This window comes from Chiloscyllium plagiosum, chromosome 10, assembly GCF_004010195.1.
Source record: "Chiloscyllium plagiosum isolate BGI_BamShark_2017 chromosome 10, ASM401019v2, whole genome shotgun sequence".
NCBI classification, from domain to species: domain Eukaryota; kingdom Metazoa; phylum Chordata; class Chondrichthyes; order Orectolobiformes; family Hemiscylliidae; genus Chiloscyllium; species Chiloscyllium plagiosum.
The window spans coordinates 30,997,217-31,024,185 of NC_057719.1; the positions used below are offsets into that span (position 1 = coordinate 30,997,217).

The 26,969-nt window shown below is 39.2% G+C and overlaps 3 protein-coding genes across 7 annotated transcripts in view; 2 read left to right on the forward strand and 1 right to left on the reverse strand.

The window, feature by feature from the left end:
* The window catches only part of c10h14orf28 (chromosome 10 C14orf28 homolog), a 37,843-nt gene extending 32,378 nt beyond the window's left edge, over positions 1–5,465 (forward strand). For both annotated transcript variants that reach the window (XM_043697312.1, XM_043697313.1), the window contains one exon: positions 4,995–5,465. In XM_043697312.1, the coding sequence (XP_043553247.1) occupies positions 4,995–5,003 (9 nt within the window). In that variant the 3' untranslated portion in view covers positions 5,004–5,465. The remainder of the gene's footprint in view (positions 1–4,994) is intronic.
* On the reverse strand, positions 127–23,411 carry LOC122553486 (kelch-like protein 28). Of its 3 annotated transcripts, XM_043697308.1 has the most exons (6): positions 23,295–23,411; positions 23,014–23,164; positions 13,314–14,212; positions 8,580–9,023; positions 6,508–6,716; positions 127–4,484 (listed from the first exon to the last, which is right to left on the reverse strand). In XM_043697308.1, the coding sequence occupies exons 3-6, from the start codon at positions 14,210–14,212 to the stop codon at positions 4,321–4,323; spliced, it is 1,716 nt and encodes a 571-aa protein (XP_043553243.1). In that variant the 5' UTR covers positions 23,014–23,164; positions 23,295–23,411; the 3' UTR covers positions 127–4,320. The 3 variants fall into 3 exon arrangements, with proteins under 3 accessions (XP_043553243.1, XP_043553244.1, XP_043553241.1); XM_043697309.1 differs by lacking the exons at positions 23,014–23,164; positions 23,295–23,411 and adding an exon at positions 22,884–22,963; XM_043697306.1 differs by lacking the exons at positions 23,014–23,164; positions 23,295–23,411 and adding an exon at positions 22,302–22,420.
* A 35-nt stretch (positions 23,412–23,446) lies between these two features.
* The window catches only part of LOC122553484 (TOG array regulator of axonemal microtubules protein 1), a 170,222-nt gene continuing 166,699 nt past the window's right edge, over positions 23,447–26,969 (forward strand). Inside the window, exon 1 of one of the 2 annotated variants that reach the window (XM_043697299.1) lies at positions 23,447–25,868. In XM_043697299.1, the coding sequence (XP_043553234.1) occupies positions 23,847–25,868 (2,022 nt within the window). In that variant the 5' untranslated portion in view covers positions 23,447–23,846. The remainder of the gene's footprint in view (positions 25,869–26,969) is intronic. The other variant, XM_043697298.1, reaches the window with a different exon arrangement.

Below are 26,969 nucleotides of genomic sequence, written 5' to 3' on the forward strand. Positions count from 1 at the left end.
TGCAAGTCTTTTTATTTTAGTGAAGTCACAAACTGAATTATTTAGAAATTAGTATCAATTATTAATAGTACTATTCCAAGAAGTTGATTAAAGTGAAAAGGAAGAAACGTGAGAACACACTTAGAATTCTTGTTACAGATGTTTATTTAGCACATCCACAATGAAATGCTGTAATAAGTGACATAGCTGTACCACACGAAAGCACATGAAACCTTTAAGAAAACTGAACTGAAACGATAATGTGAACAGTCCTTTAGCACTTTTGTTCAAATAAAACAAACAGGCAAGACATTTGTCAAACTGTAAACGAAAATGTCCTGCCATTTGCAGGCACAGAGCACATAACTATGCACACAAACATATTCTAACATTTAACCATTTACAATCATTCCCTCATGAGTCAGAATATAAATATTAGGTTTTTTAATCTTGCTGTTCATTTACAAAGATTCAGCATTTTAAGAAAAAAAACAAACTAATCTGGTTTCAGAGGATAGCACTGCGTGTAAGGCATTTATGAAAAAATCCAGTTCTGTCAGTATTTAGTTTTAAGGCAAGCTAAAGTGACAATAGCCAAGCCTGTGTTCCTTTTACAATTCATTTGTATTTGTGAACTTTCCTTATTATCCTGTATGCAATATTATATTATAAATTGAGGCGTTTGTTTTAGGTCATTCATTAAAATTCAAAGTTTTCAATTTTTAAAAGTTGCAATCATTGCAAATGACTCCACCCAGTTAGCTTCACAAAGAGTTGTGAGAATAAGATTAGGTGTGTCATTATTTTCATAAACTTGATAATTAAGTGAATGGATTGAATTTGGATATGGTAATAAACTGATGAACTATAAGAGCTAAACTATCCAAGTTCTCATCCTCTGTTCCAGTAACCTTAAAAACAGAAAAATTGCAAATACATATCAATTTCTCCACTGAGCAATCAAAGCATGAAAATTGTTTTATAGCTTGCCTAGGTACAGTCCTCCCACCAATGGAGTACAGAAACAATACTCATCCAAGACATGGAATTGTTAGCAATGCATCTATACTTTTTCACAGCAAAAAAGGTTTTTTTCAAAAGTGGAAGAAACACAGCAATTCAGAAACATCATTAAATACCAGTCTACTGGTGTATTACGGAAGTCGTACGATCCAAAATGTCTCATACAGCACTGGTCAAAAGGAAATTTCTTGGCATTAAAAGGACAGAAAGCAGGAGACAGGACAACCTTGATGACAAATGATTGACAAGTTAAAATTCTAGATTAATTTTCAGGTTATGACAATGTACATATTGTAAAGTATCACATCTGAACTGATTACAAAGCATTTTCCAAAACTGAAAAAAAGTTTGTATTAGTGCACAAATGTCATTTCAGTAAATGCTCATTTTTCTTCCCCACTTGCTATTAACTTATCTGCTACTGAGATTTCCTTGTCTACAAAATTCCCTATTTTTTGTGAACAAAATAGCCACATTTAGACAGTGGAGAATCAAGAGTCCAGCAAAAAAAGTTGCTTTGCCCATACGAACAGGTTGTCTGTGGAGCAAATTTGCAACTTGATAAATCGAGCAGTCAGAAAGCTATGCCAGAAGGTAAATGATAATGTTACAAGTTAGATCTTTTAAACTATCTAGCAAAATAGAAGTGTAACATATCGGACATGTCAGCCATTTGAATTTCAGAAGTCATTTTGAAAGTATGTAATATGTAACAAAAAAGTAAACAAACACTCCCAACTATTTTGTACTGTAGAACAAGGAGCCACAAATTACAACTGCATTTACACTTTGATTCTAGTGTATATTAACGAAGATTTTTTTGTTGTGTATTTTAAAAACTTCTGGTTAGTTTTGGCCAGTTATGTTTGAAATTGTAAGGACTGACAGTAATTATTGCTATGACTTCAGCCACTGTCATCAAAAGTAACACTTGTGCTACTAAACCAGCAGGATGTGCAGGTTGCTCAGTCTCAGACTATTAGTCTGTTTGTTTTGGTGGACTTTGCAAGTTTATTTACTATAACTACACTAATTTGTGGACACAAAATGCACATCATCTTGTTCTATTGTGTGTTTGGAAGGATGTGAGGATGATATCTACACAAGGAACAGTGCAAGAGTAAATTTTACTATACACACTTTACGATATTTACAGGGCACAATGGCAGTTCCATAAATCAACCCATCCTTTCATTTACACAAGTATAAATTATACCTAATAAAAAAAGCCATATAAAAAATGTTATTGCACCTTTTTATTCAATATACTAACAAACATTTGAAGCCTTCATATTCTCAAGTTCTCGAAACTTCCAGAAGGTTAAGTTAGAAATTAATGTGCATGATGATTCAATAAGACCTGAAAGACTAGTGTGTGTGTACACAGTCATGCAGTCTCAAAAAAAAAAGTGGTTTCTCCAATCTAAAATTTAAAATATATGACTTCCCTTGTGTACAACACTGCTGATCTTGTGAAAACACAAACTGTAGCCATAATTAAACTTCTGCCAAAAATTGTGATTTCTTTGCACAATGAGTACAGAAAAAACTGTAGTATTTTATGGAGATAATTGTGATATTTTAAAATAGTGCAGTTTGTATTCACAAGATCTATAATAAAAATCATTATATTGATTTCCCTTACTAAATCAGTTTGATTGTTTAAATTCTATTAGGAGAACCAGTTAGAATTCTACAAGTGCGATCCTTCTGCTAGAACTTTTCAAAACTCAGTTAACATACAACTTTTCTTGCATTACATACTTCAATAATTACCTGCACATCAGCTTTGAAGTACATTCTGAACAAAAAGTCTTTCCTACAAGATGCTGAGATGAGAATGGAAAGTGACATTGAAGATGTATAAAAAGGTAACTTAGCAGTCAACATAAATATTAGCAACCAAAGTTTGTTAACAAACACATCCACACATATTGGCAGTAGAGAAATCAAATATGAAAAGCAGATGACAACAATGAATAGCTGAACTATTAACTCATTTTTACAATGTTAAATTGCTTTAATTGGAGTTTATTCTGCAAAGTGAGGGTTTTAAAAATATTGTAAACTCATTACATAACTATTTCTAGGGCTCTTGTGGCACAGTAATAGTGTTTCTGCCTCTGGGCCAGAACGCCTGGGTTCAAATCACACCTGCTCCAGAGATGTATCATACCATGTATGAACAGGTTGATTAAAAATATCTATAAATTATTACTTCAGTTTAGATTTGATTGTTCAGACACTTACTCATAAAATCATTGGATAAAAATATTCAAAATAATTTGTGAACTGACATATTACAAAATAAATATATGTAACATCTGTGGGGTCCTGAATCCTAGGATAGCACCAGTTACTAAATCTAGTTATTCTCCCTCAATAGCAGCTGTAGAATATTACAAAGGATCACATCAACAAATCCAAAACATGCCATTAGAGCCAAATAAAATAATCATTAAAGTCTGTACTCAAAAGCCCATTAACTACCTAAATCAGAAACTGTTCCTACGTTATGTTCTGTGAATACAGGCTTGTAACCATGTTCCGAACTTCATAAACTCATTATCAAGATATGAAAGTATCAATTGCAACTTCATATAACCCAATTAAGAGCCCTTTTAAATATACATTTCCCTTTTGTTTCTTCAAACAACATGTCAAATATTAACAGGTGATCTCATTATGGTTCAGTTGGAAAATTGTCAAACAAACAATCATACACAGATGTTTATAGCAGGTTACATATCACTATCAGCTGATCATTCAGATCCTACTAATTACATAAATCACATTATACAATACAAGCAAGCACACAGTGGGTAGTTGTACTGTAGTCAAAAATTGAGTTTCAGGTATGCAGCCCTTAAGTACAAACTTTCATACTGTGAAGCACTGATGTCAAATAGAACACAATAAATGCAATCAACATATATTGCACAAAAACTGACATGGACTCACATTGCATACATACAATGGATTGATTATTGGTTTTGAATGTGTGATCCTTTCTGATTAAAAACGAGGAAGTATGGAGGTAACTGCTAGTTAACATGGAGGGGAATGCTTTATAAAGGTGAAAAAGCTCGAGCTTTGGTTAGCCCTGGCTGTTTCAGGCATCAGTGTTTCTCCCCCACAAGTGTATGTACAAATATAACCAATTCAATCGAAAACATGAAAACTCTGCACAGTAAAAACCAACAGTGGCAGCCAAGGTTTGTAAAATTCAACAACTGAGGGCTGCAGTCTCAGTACTATTGGTCTTCTTGTCATGCAGGGTTAATTACCACAGTATGTCCTTGATAATCAAATCAACTATCAAAATGCAGTCAGCCCAAAGTTGCATCGACATGACAACATGCCAGCAAAATCTGACCAGGTATCTAAGGCTGGGTCGTACCTCTGCACCATGTTCAGATATGATGATCCTGAATGACCTCCCACCACATAGAGGTAGTTGTCTACAATGGCTGCACCAACTCCTGTCATGGGAAGGGGAAAAAGAACCTTTTATGAAAACTCCATAGAACATGAAAAAATAAACAATATTGTGCATGTAAATGACTTGCAGTTGTGAAATACAATGATAAGAAACTTTAATAGAGGCTAGGATTACATAATCAAAATAAAAATGGTGGTTGGGGGGGGGGGGGGGGGGGGGAGAGGAGAGTTGTGTTGGAGAGAAGATTTTCTAAACTATATTTAGAGCATTTTCTGGATCAGTAGGATTCTGCCTGAACAATGTAGAAGGCATTGTTGGACTTGGAGAAAGAGGATCAAACATGTCAAGTCTCGGTATGAAAACATTTACAGAACAATGATTATAGCACCACATACTTCAGGTTAGCTTAGGAAAAGACAAGGAACAATTTAGAGCAAAAACACTTAAATTCTCAAAGTTGTGAAATCAACAGAAATGGCTGGGATATATCAGGACATACTGAGAAGATTGCAGAATACTAGCTATAACCTAATCTTTCAATTCTCCCTAGATTCAGTAGTGGTGTCAGTGGACTGGAGAACTTGAAATGTTATACCTTCATTCAAGAAAACAGTGCAAAAGATGAATACAGCAACTACAGACCAACCGCAGCGGTGGATCAGCTTTTAGAAACAATAATCGGGGCAAATTTCAGTCATTGAAAAAAATTTGCATTAAAGATCATTTTGTTCCAGGAAAATTACAGGAATGTTTCTCAAAAACCTCAGAGGTCAGCATTTTTCTGTAAGTAATGGAAATGGTTGATGAGGACTTTATCTAAAGGTATTCAATAAATGCACTACATCACATATTGATGTTCTTACAGTAACAGAGAAAGTAGAAGCATCGATACAACATTATGCAACAGGAAATAATAGTGGTCAAGAGTTGTTTAATAAATCAGAAAGCTTTGAATCTTGTAACAACTAGCTTGTTATGCATGATGCAACTTTCAAAAGTTGCACATTACACAAAAAGTATTCTGAACTGCAAGGAGAATAGTGATAGATTTTAAGATGATGTAGACTGATAGAACGAGCAAATGAGCAAGATAAGAAATTTAATGCAGAGATGCATGAAATGAAAACAATTGCTAGGAAGAATGCAAAGATTATTTTAAAAAGATACAGTTCTAAAGGCGGTGCAGGAAGACATGGATGGACAGTATACGTGTTTGCTCAAATTATCAAATGGTAGCAGGCCAGGTTGAGGAAATGGTGAGAAAAATAAAGGAGATGTTGGGTTATAAAATAGGGGGAGATCATAAAAGCAAGAAAATTGTGAATAAACTTTATAAAAACACTGCTTTGGCTTCAATTCATGTATTGTGCTCAATTCTAGGCAGCATACTTTTTAGTACTATGTGTAGGCATCGGCGATGGTGTACAAAAGGTTTAGAAGAATGATTCCAGAGATGTAGTCATTCAGTTGTGTAGGTAAACAAGAACAGAGAGAGAAAGTTAAGAGGAGTCTGGATAATGAGATTTTTAAAATCATGAGGGGTCCAGAGTAAATAGGGAGAGAAAAATAGTTCTCTCTCATGGATACCACTTCACCTGACAAAGTAGCATTCTGTAAGCTTGTAATATCAAATAAGCCTGTTGGATTATGACCTGGTGTTGTGAGACTACTGACCCTTTAATGGATAGGGAAGAGGACAACACTCAGTTAAAAGGTGATAAGCAAGAGGACGAAGACACAGTGCATCTGATTTGGAGTGCACTGTCTAAGAGCACAGTGAAGGTCACTTCAATCATGGCTTTCAGAAGGGAATAAGGTAAGCAGCTAAGCAGAAATAAGTTTGCAGGGTCACAATTAAAGAGGGGAAAATCATAACAGCTCATGGTAAGAGCTAATATGGACACAAGGTCTCCTATGTAGTAATCATTCCATGATTGTTCCATTTGAGAGAGACAATTTAAGCCACGTCTTTAACAAAATTGAAGAAACAAAATGCATAATCAATTTTTTTCGTAAACTGCTAAATCACAAGACTATCTGTGACTATTTAGATACACATTTACCTGTTCTGGGATCACTCATTGGCCTGCATAATGTCCATTGATTTTGATGGGGTTCATACCTCTCAACACTTTGCAAGTGTGACACACCATTGTGTCCGCCAACAACAAAGATGAATCCAAGCATTGAACCAACACCAAAGTTAATTCTTTTATCAGCCATTGGAGCAACCATCTCCCAGGAATCTTTGCTTGGATCATACCGCTCCACACTATTTTTCCAAATAAAAGTAAAAGTAAAAACAGAGAAGCAAGTTATATCAGACAATCCTAAATCATTTCTAGAGCAAGACGAAGGGTTAGATAAATAAATGCATATGTGGCTCTCTACAAGACTACTACCAACAACTAGTAACCAACATCAATATTCAAAAACCTCAAAGAAAATAGGATGGAAATCGAAACAGTACACTCACTGCAAACTTTGGCTCCCCTCATTATGAAGATGTAGGTGTACCGTACATTTAAGGAGAGTTTAAAGCTAGTTGCAGAACTATCTGACAGCACCAAATGTTTTGAATAAGATACAATGTAACATGTGGTCAGACAGGTGGGGTAGCTTGTTGCCTAGAGACAAAAACAAATTTGAATTAGGCCAGTTTAAATTATACCCCTCCCCCCAAAAAAAATCAAACTCCAATCAGGTTTGAATTTAGTATATTGACAATATTAAAAGCCAATGACAATCCGATGTTTTGGGGGTATACTTCCACAAAAAAAAATTGAACACCTGGGGGAGAACTGCCAAAAGACTAACAGTTGTAGGCTGCTAGTCAAAACTCAGAGATACCTCTCTAGAAAAGGAGTTTGCACAGAGAAAAAACATTGACACCAACCTGGAGAGGAAACCTACAAAGGGAAGATTCAACAGCTGTTTGGTTTTGAAATTTGACTTTTGGTAAATCTTAAATCGGAGGTTTTATTGGACTAGAAGGGAAAGTAAAAAGATAGATTAGAGGAAGAAGTTGTAAATTTTGTTACTTAATTATTCTCTGTTCTACTTTAAGAAATGGGCAGCTCGGTGGCACAGTGGTTAGCACTGCTGCCTCACAGCGCCAGAGACCTGGGTTCAATTCCCGCCTCAGGCGACTGACTATGTGGAGTTTGCACATTCTCCCAGTGTCTGCGTGGGTTTGCTCTGGTTTCCTCCCACCAGTCCAAAAATGTGCGGGTTAGCTGAATTGGCCATGCTAAATTGCCAGTAGTGTTAGGTGTTAAAGGGGTAAATGTAGGGGAATGGGTCTGGGTGGGTTGCGCTTCGACGGGTCGGTGTGGACTTGTTGGGCTGGAGGGCCTGTTTCCACACTAAGTTATCTAATCTAAATAAAGTTGTTACTTTTTACTTTAACTGGTTCTTGGCCTCTTGAATTTTCACAGACTACTGCACAGGATAAAGTCTTTTGTGTTGCTGGTTTAAAACTAACAGAGGGGGTTTACCCCATGTCGTAACACCCTACCATTTTTTCCACTTATTCTTGCCTTTCTGAAGGTACGGACTCCTCCAAGGATAGTTTCATAGGTCAGAGGTTCTCTAATGCTTGTATGAGTGAGGCCATAAGTAAGTGTTGACAACTTATTTGACTTAAGATGTCATATGTTAATTTAAAAAATTTCTTCTTCACCTCGCTCCCACAACCAGCCTCCCCCTCCTAATCAGTTATTAGTAAACTCGATTAAAAGAAAATGTGCACACTTGCACATACTGGTAGCTACCTATTTTAAAACCGTGCCCAATTCTGACAGACAAAGAATACACATGCCTGATTTAATATTTAGCATTTAAACAAGGCTGGGCAATCAGCATTAATGGATACATTTTCAGTGTCAACACCGCAACCAGATTCCACTGCCAATCAATGAGCAATCTCATCTCGTACAGTACAAATGTTGTTTTCCTCTAAAATTGATGTTCTTACAGATTATCTTGATTAATGCATGATAAAGCATGGACAAAATGGTCTGTTTCTAAGCAATACTCAAATACAAATCATTTTGATATCTAAAGTAAGATAACATACAACTTTATGGAAGTTTAAAATATTGAATCTTATGGGATAAACATTATACAGATTTACCTGTTCATGTGAGCAGGGCCATATCCACCTATGGCATATATCATTCCATCTAAAACTGCAGCTGCAAAACAGCTTCGACTTTTCCCCATAGGTGCAACTGGCTGCCACTTTTTGATTTTAGGAATGTATTTCTCCACAGATTGCAAGTAGTTTTCCCCATCATAACCACCTAATGCATACAGTTCACCAGCTAATACAGCCACTCCAAGCGTGCTTCGACATTCATTCATTCTTTCTGCAGTCGTCCACTTGTTTGTCTCCGGATTCCAACCTTCTACCAAATTCTCGTGTTTCCGATAATTAATGCCTTGCTGAATGTGGGTTGCAATTCCTCCAACCACGTAAAGCTTCTGATCGACAACAGCAACTCCACATTCATAACGTGGACTACTAAGTGGTGCTAGACCTGTCCAGGAGTCTGTCTGAGGGAAGTACATCTCTACACTGCAACAGAAATGGAAAAAGAAAATGACACATTAAATGTTAGTCTGTTTATAACAGTGTCATTTATATAATCACTTCAAAGTATCTTAAAAACACATCACAGAAGAATGAAAATACAAAATAAAATTCAGTGTCAAAGTGAATATTAGGATATGAATAAAAAAACGTGTTCAAAGTTTGAGAGAAGATTTGTAGCTCGGGTGCTCATTGCTGTGGTTCTGTTCGCCGAGCTGGAAGTTTTTGTTGCAAACGTTTTGTCCCCTGTCTAGGTGACATCCTCAGTGCTTGGGAGCCTCCTGTGAAGCGCTTCTGTGGTGTTTCCTCCGGCATTTATAGTGGCCTGTCCCTGCCGCTCCCGGTTGTCAGTTTCAGCTGTCCGCTGTAGTGGCCGGTATATTGGGCCCAGGTCGATGTGTTTGTTGATGGAGTTTGTGGATGAGTGCCATGCTTCTAGGAATCCTCTGGCTGTTCTTTGTTTGGCTTGCCCTACAATGGTAGTTTTGTCCCAGTCGAATTCATGTTGCTTGTCATCTGCGTGTGTGGCTACTAGGGATAGCTGGTCGTGTCGTTGCGTGGCTAGTTGGTGTTCGTGGATGCGGATCGTTAGCTGTCTTCCTGATTGTCCTATATAGTGTTTTGTGCAGGCCTTGCATGGTATTTTGTACACTACATAAGTTTTGCTCATGCTGGGTATCGGGTCCTTCGTTCAGGTGAGTTGTTGTCTGAGTGTGGACCCAATATACCGGCCACTACAGCCGACAGCTGAAACTGACAACCGAAAGCGGCAGGGACAGGCCACTATAAATGCCGGAGGAAACACCACAGAAGCGCTTCACAGAAGGCTCCCAAGCCCTGAGGATGTCACCTAGACAGGGGACGAAACGTTTGCAACAAAAACTTCCAGCTCGGCGAACAGAACCACAGTAAAAAAATGTGTCTTTATCTCCCCCCACCTTAAATGAATTTTGGACACAAAATCACATTGAACTCTTCATTCACTGCTGTTGCCTTTGCCTTCGTACCCATTTCTTTGGGCAAGAATACATCCCATAGACCCCTTTACCCACCTCCAACATTCTCCCTCCACCTGAACCCCTCCTCTGGCCTTTTACTTGCACTCGAGCTTCATTGAGAACTGTCGATGTGACACGTGTCACCTCAAATTTCTCTGCCAACCTATCTCCCCTTGAACCGAATATACTTTGTGCTCTCAGATTCAATGTTGACTTTGTAATTAAGTCTGCTGGTGGGGTTATTGTCGGCTGGTGCACTGACTATTACATTGCAGAGGCTTTATATTGAACTTACAGTCCAGAAGGCTGTAAAGTTCAATTTTAGGGCTTGAGGCACCCATGTCCATACCCCAAACTCCCACAGCACGCCTGGTTATCAAAGGTTTGCTATTACACACAACCCATTGTTAACCCCTAATACTCCCCATTAGCAACTATTTATTCTCCTAGCGTGCCCATTATTCACTCCTTTGTCCAACTGTTTTCTCTTAGAGCTCTATCACCACCTATCATTTACTTCTTACCCACTCCATCTTCTGCATAAAAAACAACTGTTTTCCAGCTACCATCAGTTCTAAAGAAAGGTCAGTGGACCCGAAATGTCCAGATACTGCCAGACCTGCTGAGCTTTTCCAGAAATGCCAGTTTTGTTTCTGATTTCCAGAACCAGCAGTTGTTATCAGTTTTTATTTGTCAAAGAAGGCGGCTTTGGAGAATTCAGGGAGACATGGTGAAAAAGGGAGTGAGAGACAGCAAGAGTGTATTCCATTGGATTATGCAAGAGCATTTGTTAACAAAGTTGCTGAAATGACATTGGTAGATTTTAAAAAGGACAAGAATTAAGTGTTTGGGGGTGGCGGAAATACCAGAACGTGGGGCCTAGTCAGCTTAAGACATTGCAGCAGAATGGTGAAGTGACTGAAGTGGAGACTCACAACAGGCAAAATTGTTAAGGAGCAGAGATCCAAGACTTGTGTGGAGCATGTGGTAACATAAGATAGGAAGGGGAAAAGCCTTGGAGAAATGGAAAGATGAGGATTACAAAATTGAGACATTACCAAGAATGGAGCCCTGAACATAGGATGATCAGAGCTTGCTGGAGTTATGATAGAAGCAGCAGAATTTTATAATATGAAATATTTAAAATAAGCTTAAGTTTCTGAAGGGTGGAAGTGTTACTATCATAGAGACAATTCATGGAAAAGCAAACACTATATTTTTGTGTCTTCAGCACAAAAGTGCTGGAACAAAATCAGTAGATTCAACTTGCAGCATCAGGATGGAGAGAAAGAGTGAGACAGCGTGACCGGGAAAGAGAGTGAGAGATGTGTCAAATCTGATTACTTTTGGTCAAAACAGACAGACAATCAGAACAGTTGTCTGGAGACAACAATTGCATGGGTGTATAGTTCTGCAGTTAATGAGCTGAGGCTATGGTGAAGTTAGGCAATTAGACAACTCGGGAATGATGGGTGAACCTACACAGAATATCTTCAAATGTAAAAAAAAAATTAGAAATCCATTGCAGAGCAGTAGTCAGAGAATTTTGCCAGAATGTCTTTCCTCAAATTTGAGAGACCAAAACTGCACACAATATTCCAGGTGCGGTCTCACCAGGGCCCTGTACAACTGCAAATATCAAGATTATTTACAGAAGAATGGTCATGGATACTGGATGTAGGTTTGTTCATTGAGCTGGAAGGTTCATTTCCAGATGTTTCGTCACCCTACTAGGTAACATCTTCAATGGGCCTCAGGGGAAGCACTACTGATAATTCCTGCTTTGTTTGGGTTTCTTTGGGTTGGTGATGTCATTTCCTGTGGTGAAGTCACTTCCTGTTCTTTTTCTCAGGGGATGGTAGATGGGGTCTAACTCGATGTGTTTGTTGATGGAATTCTCGTGTGATTCCAAAACACGTCCAAAAACACGTCCACTCTCCCCTACAAATGCATCTCGGAAATGACTGCGCGACTACTCAGACCCCTTGGCATCACAGTAGCCCACAAACCCACCAACACACAAACAGCAGCTAATGAACTTGAAAGACCCTATACAGACAACAAGGAAAACTAATGTCATTTACAAAATACCGTGCAAGGACTGTAACAAACACGAGATTGGGCAAACAGGCAGAAAACTAGCCACCAGGACACATGAACACCAACTAGCCACAAAAGGACATGACCCTCTCTCACTAGTATCCTTAAATACGTATGAGGAAGGACATCACTTTGACTGGGACAACACATCCATCCTATGAGAAGCCAAACATAGACAAAGACGAGAACTCCTAGAAGCATGGTATTCCAACCGGAACTCTATTAACAAACACATCGAGTTAGACCCCATATATCACCCCCTGAGAAAAAGAACAGGAAGTGACTTCACCATTGGAAATGACATCACCACCCCAAAAGAAACCCAAACATATAAATAGAAAGCAGGAATTTTCAGCATTGCTTCATCTGAGGCCCACTAAAGAGGTTACCTAGTAGGGTGAAGAAACGTCTGGAAATGAACCTTTCAGCTCAGTGAGCAAACCTACATCCAGAATCTCAACTTGAGCTACAAATCTTCTCAAAACTCGCTAAGGTCATGAATACTTTCTAAACTGTCTTAATTTGATATAAAAATGTCTAACAATCCCTTCATTCTAAACATTTGTATTTCATAGTGTTTTGGAAAAAATGTAAATGAAATTATCAACCTACCCAAGGCCAATAAAACGAGCTGGGTTGTCTAGTCAGTCTGGTTTTTTTATATTGCGGACATATCACATTTGTACTTAACACAGCAAAAGTTTAAATAAGTCTATTGTAGATCAACAAAATATAGCACAAAAGTCATTAGAACCAAATCATTTTTAATAAAATGAAGGAATGGCAAATGCATTTGACAGCTTACTTCATTTAACCATTCTTATACAGCAATTTTTTTTTAAATTCACTCATAGTACATGGATGCCATAGAGTGGCCACCATTTATTGGCTGTCCCTAGTTGTCCTTGAGAAGGTGGTGGCGAACTGCTTTATAAGCATATAATCATGTGGTAAGAAAATAAAACCTACCACTTTCAATGACTTAGTAGATGGAAACACTATATAATGTGGAATGCTTCTATTTACATTCAATACTCAATTACAAATCAATTAAATTATATCCACCAAATCCATATCCACCAAAACAATATTTTATTTGTATATGAGGCATGTTTTCTACTTTCACTATTAATATAAAACAACATTCATTAATTTGAATTCAACTTCATCATCTTACCTGTCTAACGTAGCAAACAGTCCGGTTTTTCCACCAACAGCACACAGTACTTTGGGAGCACAACGTGGTCGTGTTGATAACTCAGTCTGATGAGAAAATCGGTGCTCTGGCATAAAATGATACTTAAGTGCTTCATTTAGAAGGTGTTTGCAGGTATGTTCATCACGAATTAACTGGTTTGCTTCATATAATCTTGTTAGAAACTTCACACTTAGCAATGGCAATCGCACACAGTGTAACAGCTGAGCCAAATATTTTTGTCTTTCTTGTACATCATATTTAATCCATGCCTCCAAAGCATAAAAAACAGACTCCTCAGTCACAACATTCAGACAGTCATTTGAAATAATTTCATCTAACTCAGTGTGATTCAATTCAAAAAACTCCTCTGTGTGACATACCTCTTCAAAATTCTGACAAATGTATTTGTTGGCAGCAAGATACAAGTCATGACAACCATAGGTTTCAGCAAATCGGGAAATGCCAATGCAATTACCAGGATCAAGCTGACTTTCAAGGAATGTACAACATTCCTTCAGTACTAACTTAATTTGAAGTAAATTTGCAGCTGGTAGTAAAGATTCCACTGTATCTTGTGAAATGAATATGGTTCCTGTATATGCATATTCTACAATAGCCTGCAAAGCAGTTTCATCAATACACTGGAACTCAACCTCAGAGTTCTCATTTTCTGAAAGGTTCCCAGTAAACATGGCTTTGAAGTATGGGCTGATGCTTGCCAGCACCACTTTATGGGCGTGGATTTTGACATCACCAACCCGGAGGACGATGTCACAGAGCTCACGATGCTGCCGAAGAAGATTCAATCCTTGCAGTAACTGCTCAGAATGTGGATGAGTCAGATTAGCAAGCATGTAGGATTGAGGAGACGGGTCCATCTGAAGGAGAGAATAAAAAGATAAATTGTCAGCATAAAATATCCACTGTAACTAAAAAAAGGTTTACTAGAAAAAAATTCAAGAAAATACATCTCATTTCTTCAATTTAAAAAAAAGCTTGAAAAAGTCTAACAATGCTTCTCAAAAGAAAAAAAACTTCTAAACCAACTGTAATCCAAAAGGTACAACAGCAGTTATTAAATAGTTTCCTTTGATTTAGAACCACAAAATATTAATTTCAGGTGCAGTTACCAAGGGCTTACTGTCTGATAAACAGTTCCTTACTGGTGGACAAGTCACAGAATCATACAGCACAGAAACAGACCCTTTAGTCCAACTCATCCATGCTAACCAGATATCCTAAATTAATCTAGTCACAAAGCAATTTAGAATATTTTACAAAAAGTTCATTCAAATGACAGTACAGCAAGTACAAATACATGAATAATATTTGTATAACTGTTCTTTATCCTACTTTAAAATGGGCATTTGGGGCAGTGCCCTCAATAATGCATTAATCACTAGCAACATTATACAATTCAGTAACTATTAAATATGAAAGATGCCCACTTGATTGGCAAGTGGTTTAACAACTTGAAAATATTCCATGACTCTGCTCTCGTGGTTGCAGCCTGTCACATCTGGGTTACATTGTGCTTGACATACCAAAGTTTAGCACTCAAGCATTAGGAAAGGTTAAAAAATGTCATTTCTTTTTTTGAGGTGAATTGTATACAAAATTACAAAGGTTATGCTTCAGTTCTGCAGAGCACTGGGCAGACCATATACAGAGTACTCTTTATAATATTGGTGTTTTTAGCGAAGGAAGGATATAAAGTGTCGGAAGCAGTTTAGAGAAGGTTTACTGAACTAATAGCCGAATAGGTAGGTTGACATTTTTGGAGAGGCTAAGGTTATACGTGCTGGAGTTTAGAAGAATAAGATGAGACTTGATTGACACATGCAAGATCCTGAAGACTCTTGATAGGGTGTATGTGAAATGAACGTTTCCTACTGTGGGATAAGTAGAACTGCAAGGGCTCTTATGGTGCAGTGGTAGTTTTCCCACCTTTGAGCCAGAAGGTCCAGGTTCAAGTCCCAGCTGCATCAAACAACATGTCATAACACAATTGTACAAATTAACTTGAAATATAGCAAAGTAGAATTTGGGGTCATTGTTTAAAACTAACGCTATTGTCCATTTAAGACAGAGAGTTGCTCTTGTAACAAAATTGAGTGGTTTTCGAAGTTTCTTCATCAAAAGACAATTGAAACAGAGTTTGAATATTTTTAAAGTAATGGCAAATAAATTCTTGATAAACAAGGGGTGAAATGTTAACAGGGTAGGCAGGAATATAGAGTGATTAGATTGACCATGCTTTTACTGAATGGCATAGCAGGCTCACATGCACTGCAAAAACTCAAACTTCCTTCATTGGCAACTTCCGAAAGAGTAACATCTACCAGCTAGAAGGTCAAAGACAGCATTGGAGATGATGGCAATAGTAGTAATGTCACTAGACTAGTAGTAATCCAGAGGCCTAAGCTAAATATCTGGGGACAGGATTCAAACTATACATCAGGTGGTGGAATTTGAATTCAGCCATAAATCTGGAACTGAAGGCTCATCTCAGTATCATGGTCACTACTACTTTCATCGAAAGTTGCAAATAGTCTCAGGAAATCTGCCAATCTTATCTTGTCTGACCTACTTCTGACTCCAGATCCACAGAAGTGTGGTTGATTCTTAAATGCCCTTTGAAATCGCCTTGCATGCCACTAGGTCAAAGAGTAATTTGGGTGGGCAATAAATGTCCACCCCACCAGCAATGTCAAATCCCATGAAAGAAGTTCACTTCCAAGTCACACACCATCCTGACTTACAAATGAATCACTCTATCTTCACTCTTGCTGGGTAAATCACCAAAACTAACTAATCAGGTAAAAACAATGACTGCAGATGCTGGAAACCAGATTCTGGATTAGTGGTGCTGGAAGAGCACAGCAGTTCAGGCAGCATCCAAGGAGCTTCGAAATCGACGTTTCGGGCAAAAGCCCTTGGATGCTGCCTGAACTGCTGTGCACTTCCAGCACCACTAATCCAAAAACTAACAATCGCACTTCCGCCACACAGCCTGTAGCAGTTCAAGATAGCAACTTACTGCCATTTTTCCCCAAGGCATTTATTGATTGGCATTAAATTCTGGCCCCACCAGTGGCAGCCATACTACATGATTGAATGACAATAGATATAAACAATGTTTGCATAGTTGGAGAATTTTGGCTGGTGGTATTCATTAAATAACTGGCTAACTGTCCAGTGAATGGCTACCGATAAATTTCTTGCACCAGTCAGTTCAACTCCTTTTCCTTTACTTTAAAATTATGAAAAAAATTACAGACTGACTAATTAACCATAAATTAAAATCACTTCCAAGGAAAGCAAGTAACATGTGGAAGATTAACTCAAGTAGCACACTCACCTTCAAATATTTCATTCTACTTTATATTAATTGTATCCAAAATTATGAAGCCATAAAAAAAGTGATCTGAAGGGGACCTTGCAATATAGTGGTATGCCCTTACCTGTGGGCCAGGGTTCAAGTCCCACCTGCTCCAGAGACATGAATATACATACTTGAACAGGCTGATCAGAAAATTAAAAACAATCTGAAAGAAAGCACTAAAACAGCTTTGTAAACTCTACTCTCAAACAAATGAACCACAATCTCTGAAAACCTTTCCCAAGCCATGAGAAATATTCAACGTTAAATTTCACGATATTGACACATAATGGGAGTGGTTATGTTCATGAACTTAAAAAATTTAAAATACATATTTTAGGGAAAGGCTCAGACAAACCATTTCTCAAAGTGATACTTATTCTTTTGAAATATTAGGTGCTGCAGAATTTCTTACTTACCTCAATGTTCCCCAGAATTTCTTTCTTACTGCAATCAACGGGATAAATGTGTGCCTATTAGGTAGGACAATTCAGTGACAATTAAGAAACAACAAAATGTTTTCAAATTAGGACAGCCTGTTCTCAGAAGGAAAAGTGGAGATATGGGAACACTTGGAAGCGTTCCCACACATTAGCTGCATGTTCTTCTGGAAGATGAATGCTCTGGTTGAGAGATGCTGCTGAAGAAGCGTTTGTGACTTTCTGCAATGCATCTGCAGCTAGTACACACCACTGATGGTAGAGATTTATGCTTGTTGACAGAAGGTGCTGAGCAAACAAAGTACTTTGTTCGGGATGGTGCTGAACTTCTCCATGCTTGATGCAGCTGCAAGGCCAATTTCACTACTGGACTGCGAAACCAACAATGATAAATGGAATAAAGGACTTATGTTCATTGCAAGTTCCTGCCATTGTAGTTTCAACTCTGTCTCGATTGTGATCTTACCAGTAAAACTTGATTGCAATCTCATTCAAAGGGCACAAGAATAGCTAATAGGGAAGATTGAAATGTCTCTCTCTGGGTGCTGCCACATTTGATACATATAGAGTTGTGTAGAATTAAGTAAAGCAAGACTTGCTGAGAGTGTCAAAGTTGTTTTGTTAAACTAAAATGATTAATTCTAATAGAATTCCAGCAGTCTGAATTGCACAATAATAGAGTTGGAAATAAGAAATGCTAACAGTATAGCCCATTGAGGAAGTTCAAAATCACCACACCAGGTTATAGTCAAAGGGATTTATTTGGAAGCACTAGCTTTCGGAGTGCTGCTCCTTCATCAGGTGGCTGTGGAGTATAAGATCGTAAGACACAGAATTTATAGCAAAGGTTTACAGTGTGATGCAACTGAAATTATATATTGGAAAAGACCTGGATAGTTTGTTAAGGCTCTCCTCTTTTAAAATGACCATGTTGGTTTCAGTTTTTTCATATGTAAATCCTAGAACCTTTTAAAGTTACATTCTCAAGTGAACTTTAACAATAGGTGCCATATCAGCTCAGATAATGCATTGAAGATGTAAGGTTAAAGTGTTCCAATGTTCAGAATGATTCTATTTCTAAAAAAGGGATTTACAGTATCTTACATGGATTTATGCAGGTTTTAAGCAAACTAAAACGTAATTCTGCAAGTACAAATTTACCCCATAAACTTGGGTGTGCACACACACGCAGGCTGGGGGAGGGGGGGGGGGGGGGGGGAGGGGAGGGTAGTGGTGAGTATCAGAGAGCGTGTATGTATATACAGATATGCATGAGTGTGAAGGGGTATAAGTCTGTGAGAGGGTACGTGTGTGGAGGTGTGTATATGTGAGCATATGAGAGAGGGTCTGTAGGAGAGTCTGTGCGTGTGCATGGATGCGCTTATGTGCTCATGTGAGAGAGCGTGGACTGGAGTGACCTGTGGTGTGACACATGAACCCAAGGTCCCAGTTGAGGTCATCCCCAGGAGTACTGAACTTGGCTATCAGCCTCTGTTCAGGCACTTTGTGTTGTTGCCTGTCCCAATGTCTGCTTGGAGGATGGTCACCCGAAGGTCTGAGGCTGAATGTCCTGGGAGAGAACACTCCTGGCTGGCGATTGTTGTGTGGTGTCCATTCATCTGTTGCCATAGACACTGCTTCGTCTCGCCAATGTACCGTGTCTCAGGGCATTCTTGCCTGCAGCATATGAGATGGACAATGTTGGCCAAGTCACATGAGTACCTGCCGTGTACATGGTGGGTGGTGTCCCCACATGTAATGGTGATATCTGCGTCAACATGATAAACTGGGCAGAGGCTACGGCAACAGATGAATGGACACAGCACAACAATCACCAGCCAGGAGTGTTCCCTTCCAGTTGGGGAACACTTCAGCGGTCTGGGACATTTAGCCTCTGACCTACAGGTGACCATCCTCCTAGGCAGATTTCAGGCTCGGCAACAATGCAAAGTGGCCAAGCAGAGGCTGATAGCCAAGTTTGGTATCCATGGGGACGTCCTCAACTGGGATCTTGAGTTCATGTCACACTCTCTCTCGCTCTCACTCCTACAGATCCTCTCTCATACGCGCACACATACACACCCCTCATGCACCCTCTCACAGACTTATACCCCTTTACATTCATACACGTACACACATTCTCTCACAGCAACCCCCCCCCCACACCCGTACACATGCACAAAGGTTCATGGGGGAGTTTGTACTTGCAGAATTACATTTTACTTTGTTGAAAAACTGCATGAATCCACGTAAAATTGTGTAAATTCTTTGTAAGAAATAGAATCAGCCTGAACAAACAATCCAGGTCTTTTCCAGTATATAATTTCAGTTGCATCATACTGTAAACTTTTGCTATAAATTCTGTGTCTTATGATCTTATACTCCACAACCACCTGAAGGAGCAGCACTCCGAAAGCTAGTGCTTCCAAATAAACCTGTTGGACTATAACCTGGTGTTGTGCGATTTTTAACATTGTTTACACCCCATTCCAACACCAGTACCTCCAAGTCATGATTTCCATAGAGAAAACTCTTGCATTATTCAGTGCTTAACATCTCTCACTGTAATAAGCATAAAGTAATGAGGGGAATAAAATGACCCATTAAGATGACTGAATTTCTGTTTAATAAAAATAATTTTCATTAACTAATTGGCCATAGAGTCATACAGATACACAGCATCAGAAACAGACTCTTCGGTCCAACTCTACCATGCCAACCAGATATCCTAAGTAAATCTAGTCCGATTTGCTAGCATTTGGCCCATATCCCTTTCAATGCTTCTATTCATATACCCATTCGAATGCCTTTTAAACTGTTGTCATTGCACCAACCTCTACCACCTCATTCCATATACATACCACTCTCTGCATGAAAGCATTGCCCTTATGGTCCCTTTTAAATATTTCCCCTTTCTCCTTAAACCAATGCTTTCTAGTACTGGACTCCCCCCACCCTTTCCATGCCTTTTATGATTTTATAAGTCTCTATAAAGTCACCCCTCAGCCTCTGATGCTCCAGGGAAAATAGACCTAGTCTATTCAGCCTCTCTCCATAGTTCAAACCTTCCAACACTGGCAACATCCTTGTAAATATTTTCTGAACCCTTTCAAGTTTCACAACATCTTTCCTTATAACAGGAGACCAGACTTGCATACAGTATTCCAAAAGTGGCCTAATCAAAGTTTAGCACAGCCGCAACATGACGTCCCAATACTCACTGCACTGACCAATGAAGGCAAGCATACCAAATGCCTTCTTCACTGTCCTATTTAGCTTGAAAGTGGAGTAGCAGGAACTATGAACCTGCACTCCAAGGTCTCTTTGTGTAGCAACACTCCGCAGGATCTTACCATTACATGCATAAGTCCTGACCTAATATGCCTTTCCAAAATGCAGCACCTCACATTTATCTAAATTATACTCTACCTGCCACTGATCAGCCCATTGGCCCATCTGATCAAGATCCAGTCATACTCTTGAGATAATCTTCTTTGCTGTTCACTATACCTCTAATTGGCATCACCTGCAAACTTACTAACCAGATCTCCTATGTTCACATCCAAATCATTCATATTAAAATGAAAAGCAGCGGACCCAACACCAATCCTTGTGGCACACCTCCAGTCTGAAAAGCAACACTCCACCACCACCTTTGAGCTAGTTCTGTATCCAAATACCTAGTTCTCCCTGTATTCCATGTGATCTAAACTGCAAACTGGTCCACCATGAGGAACACTGTCGAATACCTTACTGTTCATACAGATCACATCCATCGCTCTGCCCTCATCAATCCTCTTCCTCAAAAAACTCAATCGAGTCCATGAGACATGATTTCTCACGCACAAAGCCATTTTGGTTATCCCTAAATTAGTCCTTAGCTTTCTAAGTTGATGTAAATTGTGTCCCTCAGAATTCCCTCCAACAACTTGCCCATTCAGCTCAACTTTCCGAAACATAAATCCAAAATGCACCACATTAAATCTAGCCACGTGAAGGCAAAGACAGGCATATAATAACAAGAAAAGGCACACAGTTATTCTTTGCTTTGCTGAATTGAGCCTACTCAGAGGCAGTTTTCACATTTTTCTCGTGTGAACTGCAAATTAGTTCCACTTCCTTGCATACTTAAATTTCTTTTTCATTTAAAAAAAAGTTAGAGTTATAATTCACTTCAATATGGATATCTGAGATGACAACAGTAGTGGGTAACCAAGGTGTAAGACTTGGACAACTTGACAATTGCTCACAAAAATATTTGATATTGTTCTTCATCTATTACAATAGGGAATAAAAAAGGAGTTGGCTAAAGGAATTCCATAAAAGAAGCATGAGGCACAACCTCTTGAATTGCCAGAAACAGTCCCACAGCCAAATCACACTCCCAGCTTCCTTGTTTTTGTGTACATTTTAAAGTCAAACATGAAGGCAAACACGTAATTAATCCAGAGGCCCAGGTAATGTTCTAGGGACCAGAGTTGAAATACTGCCACAGTGGATGGTAGAATTTAAATGCAATTAAGCATCTAATGATGACTGTGAATCCATTACCAATTGTTGGGAAAACCCATCTGGCTCACTAATGTCCTTTAGGGAATGAAACTACCACCCTTACATGGTCTGGCATACATGTGACTCCGGACCCACAGCAACGTGGATGACTCTTAACGCCTCTCCCTAATTGTCCAGAGGAGAGCTAAATGCTGGCCTAGCCAGCAACTCCCACATCATATGAATGAATTAAAAAAGAGAAAACTCTCTTACGTCACCTAAAAATGGTTCTCCGTGCAAACTGCAGCTCAACTTAGTGTTGTACAACTCAATAGTTTCCAATACACAATGCAAGTTCAAAATGATAAAACAAAAGCATAACATTGTGTACTTGGACTTTAAACTGCATTCATTTTATTGATGTTAATTTTTAAATAAAAATAATCCTTTACAAATAAAACCAGACACCATTTTAACAAAAGTTACAAACTTTTTTTGTGGTAGAGAGATTTGAAAAGTATAAACATATTACAGCCACCAGATCTTGATATGTACCAGTAGAATCTTTCAAAGTAAAATGCATTTGATTTTAATTTTAAATATGAAGCACTTTTTGTGTTACAATACTTGGTTTTTGTCATACAACAAACTTACCATTGTAATGAAAGCGAGCTGCAGTATTTAGCATTCAAGACGAGCATTTGAACCATTCAGGTAAATAGAATGGAGTTGTCATTGATGATCGTTCCTTTCCTCCAAAGCCGTCTGTCTCCCTAAACATTATTGACTTCTAATTACAACATAATGCTAGGCAGATTCTGTTACTTGAAACTTTCTTATGGCTGCCTTTTCACCATTATTGCCCATTTGAAAATCTAATGTGAAAAGTTTGAATTAATGCTCCAGATCTCGTTTAACAGCAGCTACAAACTAAATTTTCAATATATTAGACTTTAGGCCATGAATCCAAATTTAATCAATCCAACGAATATGTGCTTGCGTTAAATAAGACTTTTACGATTTATCAAATAAGGACTGTATTTGAACATTCTTCCGGCAGTTATATGGCCTTTAAAAAGGTAAACAAAAAGTTCGCACTTTTTAACATGTATAATTCGCTTTGTGGCGTGGTTTCATTCATACTTCTAAATATAAACGCAGACAACAACAAAAAAGACGGCTCATGCACTCACACTTAATTTCACAATCAAATATTCTAACTTTCAATAGTCAAACCTGTCAACTGAGTTATCCATAACATGAGGGTCTTAGGCCTGTTACAAGAAGATCTCCGACACAAGTAGCGACTATACTTAATTTTAAATTACTACATGCGAGATGTAAAATAATATGTAAGCAAACGTACCTGATATAATTACGATAATAACCAGCTCAGCGGAAGATGGGCTGAGAAATTTCCCAAAACCTATTAAACACAAATACAAAACAGGTGGGGGTGTGCGTAACTTCCGGTTCTGATCATTATATTTTCGAAACAGCATCCAAACGATATCTGACTGGAAAAGCATAAAATACCGTATATGTTTAAAATTACAACACCCTCACAGCTGTCCATGTGTATGATCTATTTCTTTACAATTATTGTCAAACATTGAACACCAGCTAACATTGGGATATGTAGTTTACCTCGCCGCCGCATCGACTTCTCAACGGCTTTGTTTCAAACTACAATTCCCATCGTGCTTCAAAGCAGCAGCGCCACCAAGAGAGTGGAGGAGAATAGCGTCCGGGTTGGAGGTTTGATCTCTCTTCACCATGGAAGCGTTCGGTCGCGAAGCGGGTTCGTTTTGTTCACGTGACTTGGCTTGCCTAGTTACGGCCATTTTGTTGGGAGTTTTTTTCAAACCCCGGATTGTGAGAAAGAGATAGAGAACGCGAGCGGCCAGGCGCTATTGCGCGCGTCTCTGCATCTGTATGAGTGTGCGCGCGCGCGTGCGTGCGCGGTGTGGGAGGGAGTCGGGGGTTGGGAAACAGCCTGTTATGAGGGAAAGGCAGTGAGGTGGTGCGGTGCTGCCGGTACCGGCGGCCCAGAGGTGAACGCTGTGATTATTGTAAATAAAGGGTAAATGTCATGTAAACGATTGAATGACGTCAGAGAGGAAGGGATGAAGCCCTGGAGACGGCGGCGTTTACAGTCGCTGAAGGCGCTCGGCCGGCTGCCGCTTTCCGGCAGCTTTGATGGCAGGTTCGGTTGCCAAGTTGGTGCGGCCGGTGTTTGCTAAGCACGATCAGCATCGCCTCTCGACTGGTGACCGGAGTGAACTTTACGAGCGGCGGGGTGGCGGCCTCTTCTCCTGCAGGAGCAGCGACACTCGGGATGCCGTGATGTCAGTCAGGGGGAACGGCAGCCCAGCAGCTGCGGCGCCGTCCAACATGGAAGAAGATGTGATCCTCCAGCAACTCCGCAACCAGTCTTCGCACAAGCGCAGCGAAGGACTTAGGGCCCTCCGTGCCAACATCAGGCAAAACGCAGGGAAGTTAATGTTTAGTAATAAGGACGCTCTCTTCTCAAGTTTAAACGAAGTTCTCCTGGACGGCAGAAGGGAAATCAAAATCTCGTGTATTCAGCTCATATCGGAAATTATCCAAGGATCAGATTCAGATCTGGGTTACTGTAGGACTACCGTGTTGCCCAAACTTATATGGAGTCTGCGGGACGACAACCCAACTGTGCGCAAAGAACTCGTGCAAACTTTGCATGTCTATTTAAAATGCTCTATCATCTCGAAGGAAGTATTTTGTGCTTTGATAGAACATGGGCTGGAAAGCCACGATCCTGATGTTAGGAAGGCGACGACTATAATTTTACCCATTTTGCTCACTAAGGAATTGAACAACGATAGCCTATTCGACGTGACCCTTTGTTTAGCTAAAAAACTAAATGGCGATAGCACGGATGACCCGTTCTCAGCATTCGCAACCATGGGGCATATAAAACATCATATCGGAGAAGAAGAATTTAACTCGTATTTAAAACGTTTGCCACCGTCTCTTAGAAGAGAGTATAACAAACTAATGGAAATAAGGTTTGAGCCTCAGGCCAAGTTAAATGGGAGTAACGTTCCTCAGGCGGAACAAAATAAAACATTTAAGACAAATTCGGGATTTCGTAGCAGGACAATCGGCAGTTTTGAAGATGTCTCCCAATTTTCTGAGCCAATTTCCAAGGATCATAATCTGGAATTTCGAATAATTCCACAGGAGTTGTATGTCCGACTTCTAGACCGAGAAGATTATAAAAGTAGAACGCATGCTGTTGAAGAACTGAAGAATGTTGTTGATGATTTTAATTTTATGACAGTGCCTACTACATCCGTTTTAGGTTTTATTGGCTTTTTATGCACTTTGCTAGATGACTCAAATTTTAAAGTTGTTCACGGTACATTGGAAATCATCAACTTGCTAGTCGTTAAACTAAATCATGGTGTGGTAAATTATCTCAAGCCTATTACATCTGCAACAATAAAAGTATTAGGTGACAATAAAGTTGTCACTAAACAGGAGTATATGAAAGTCTTTATGGGTTTAATGAAGCAAGTTGGTCCTCAAAAAGTGCTTGATATGCTGCTTGACAATATAAAACACAAAAATTCTAGAGTAAGGGAAGAAATATTAAATATTATAATTGCTTCACTTTTGACTTATCCAAGTGAAGACTTTAATTTGCCCAGTCTTTGTCATATTGTCGCACCAGCATTGACTGACTCTAAGAGAAAGATCCGCCATGCAGCCTTAGAGGCTTTTGCTATGTTAGCTTCATCTCTTGGTTCTAACAAAGCATTTTTGGTTAAGGCAGTGGATACAGTGGAGTTACAGGAAGACGGAGATGGTGTGATGGCTGCTGTGCAAGCCAGACTAGCGAGAAGGACCTTGCCAAAATTAACTCCACAAGGACTTGTGGAATATGCAATACCTATGCCTTCTTCTGCTCATGGTAGAGGGATGCAGATGCCATTAGGAGCAGATACTGAGTGGCTACTGGCTAGTGGAAGAACCCAGAGTGCACACAGTTACCATGGTGAACATGAAACTCATCCTTTGTGCTATGGATCACCAAGCCCCAATACTGATGAATATACCTCATTCAGAAGAGTATTAAGTGCTGGTCGAGGGAAGAACAAATTACCGTGGGAGCATGCAAGCTCAGTTACCAGGGCACCTGGTCAGACTAGGTTTTCAAACACGGCTCCTGCAGAACAGGTAAGATTTGGAGCATGCAAATTCAGTTAGCAGTAAAGGAGCTGCTAATATGAAAGCTGAATTATATAATTTTGATTTTATTGCGTTAATAACATGACATGACATTAATAAAGTGTCTTTTATCTTCCAAAGCAGTGCAAGTGGACTCAAATCATTAGTGTGAAATTTTGCAATGCTTTAAAAGTGATGATTTTGGGAGCATATGATTGAAATCCTTGTATCCTACAGAGTCATGGATACACTGTTCTTGGTATCTGCCAATACTGTTGTCAGAGGTTGGATGCAAGTAGCATGGAGATGAACTCTGCCAGTTTGTTATCATCTCTTCATGGCAGAAATGAGTTCAAAGTCGAGTTCACATCTCACGACTACGTTGTGCTGCAATCTGTTGCACCACTGTGCTGTTCAAGCACTGCAACTTTGAATTCATTCGAGTTTCGAAGAATGAAAGGGGACCTTATTGAAACATACGAGATTCTTAGGGGGCATGTCTGAGTAGCTTATTTTCCCCTGTGGGGAGAATCTCAGACCAGAGAGCATAATCTAACAGTAAAGGGTCATCCTTTTAAGACAGATGAGAGATTTCTTCTGAGGATAGTGACATTGTGGAATTCTTTACCGGGGGCACGTGACTTAGTGGTTAGTACTGCTGCCTTACAGCGCCAGGGACCTAGGTTAGGTAATAGCCTTGGGTGGCTTTGTGGAGTTTGCACATTCTCCCAGTGTCTGCGTCTGTTTCCTCCAGGTGCTCCAATTTCCTCCCATAGTCCAAAGACGTGTAAGTTTGGTGAATTTGCCTTGCTAAATTGTCCACTGTTCAGGAATGTGTAGGCTGGGTGCATTAATCAGGGATAAATGTAGAGGAATGGTTTTGGGAACGTTACTCTTCGGAGGGTTGGTGTGGATTTGTTGGGCCGAAAGGCCTGTTTCCACACTGGAGGGATTCTATGATGAATCTGTGATTCAGATCAGCCATGATCTTGTTGAGCGGCAGAGCAGATTCAGTGAGCTGCAAATTCTACTGCCGTTCTGCATCTTATGATTGATTGCTTTATCCTAGGCTTGAACAAATACAATTATAACTGATTTTAATTTGTCAAA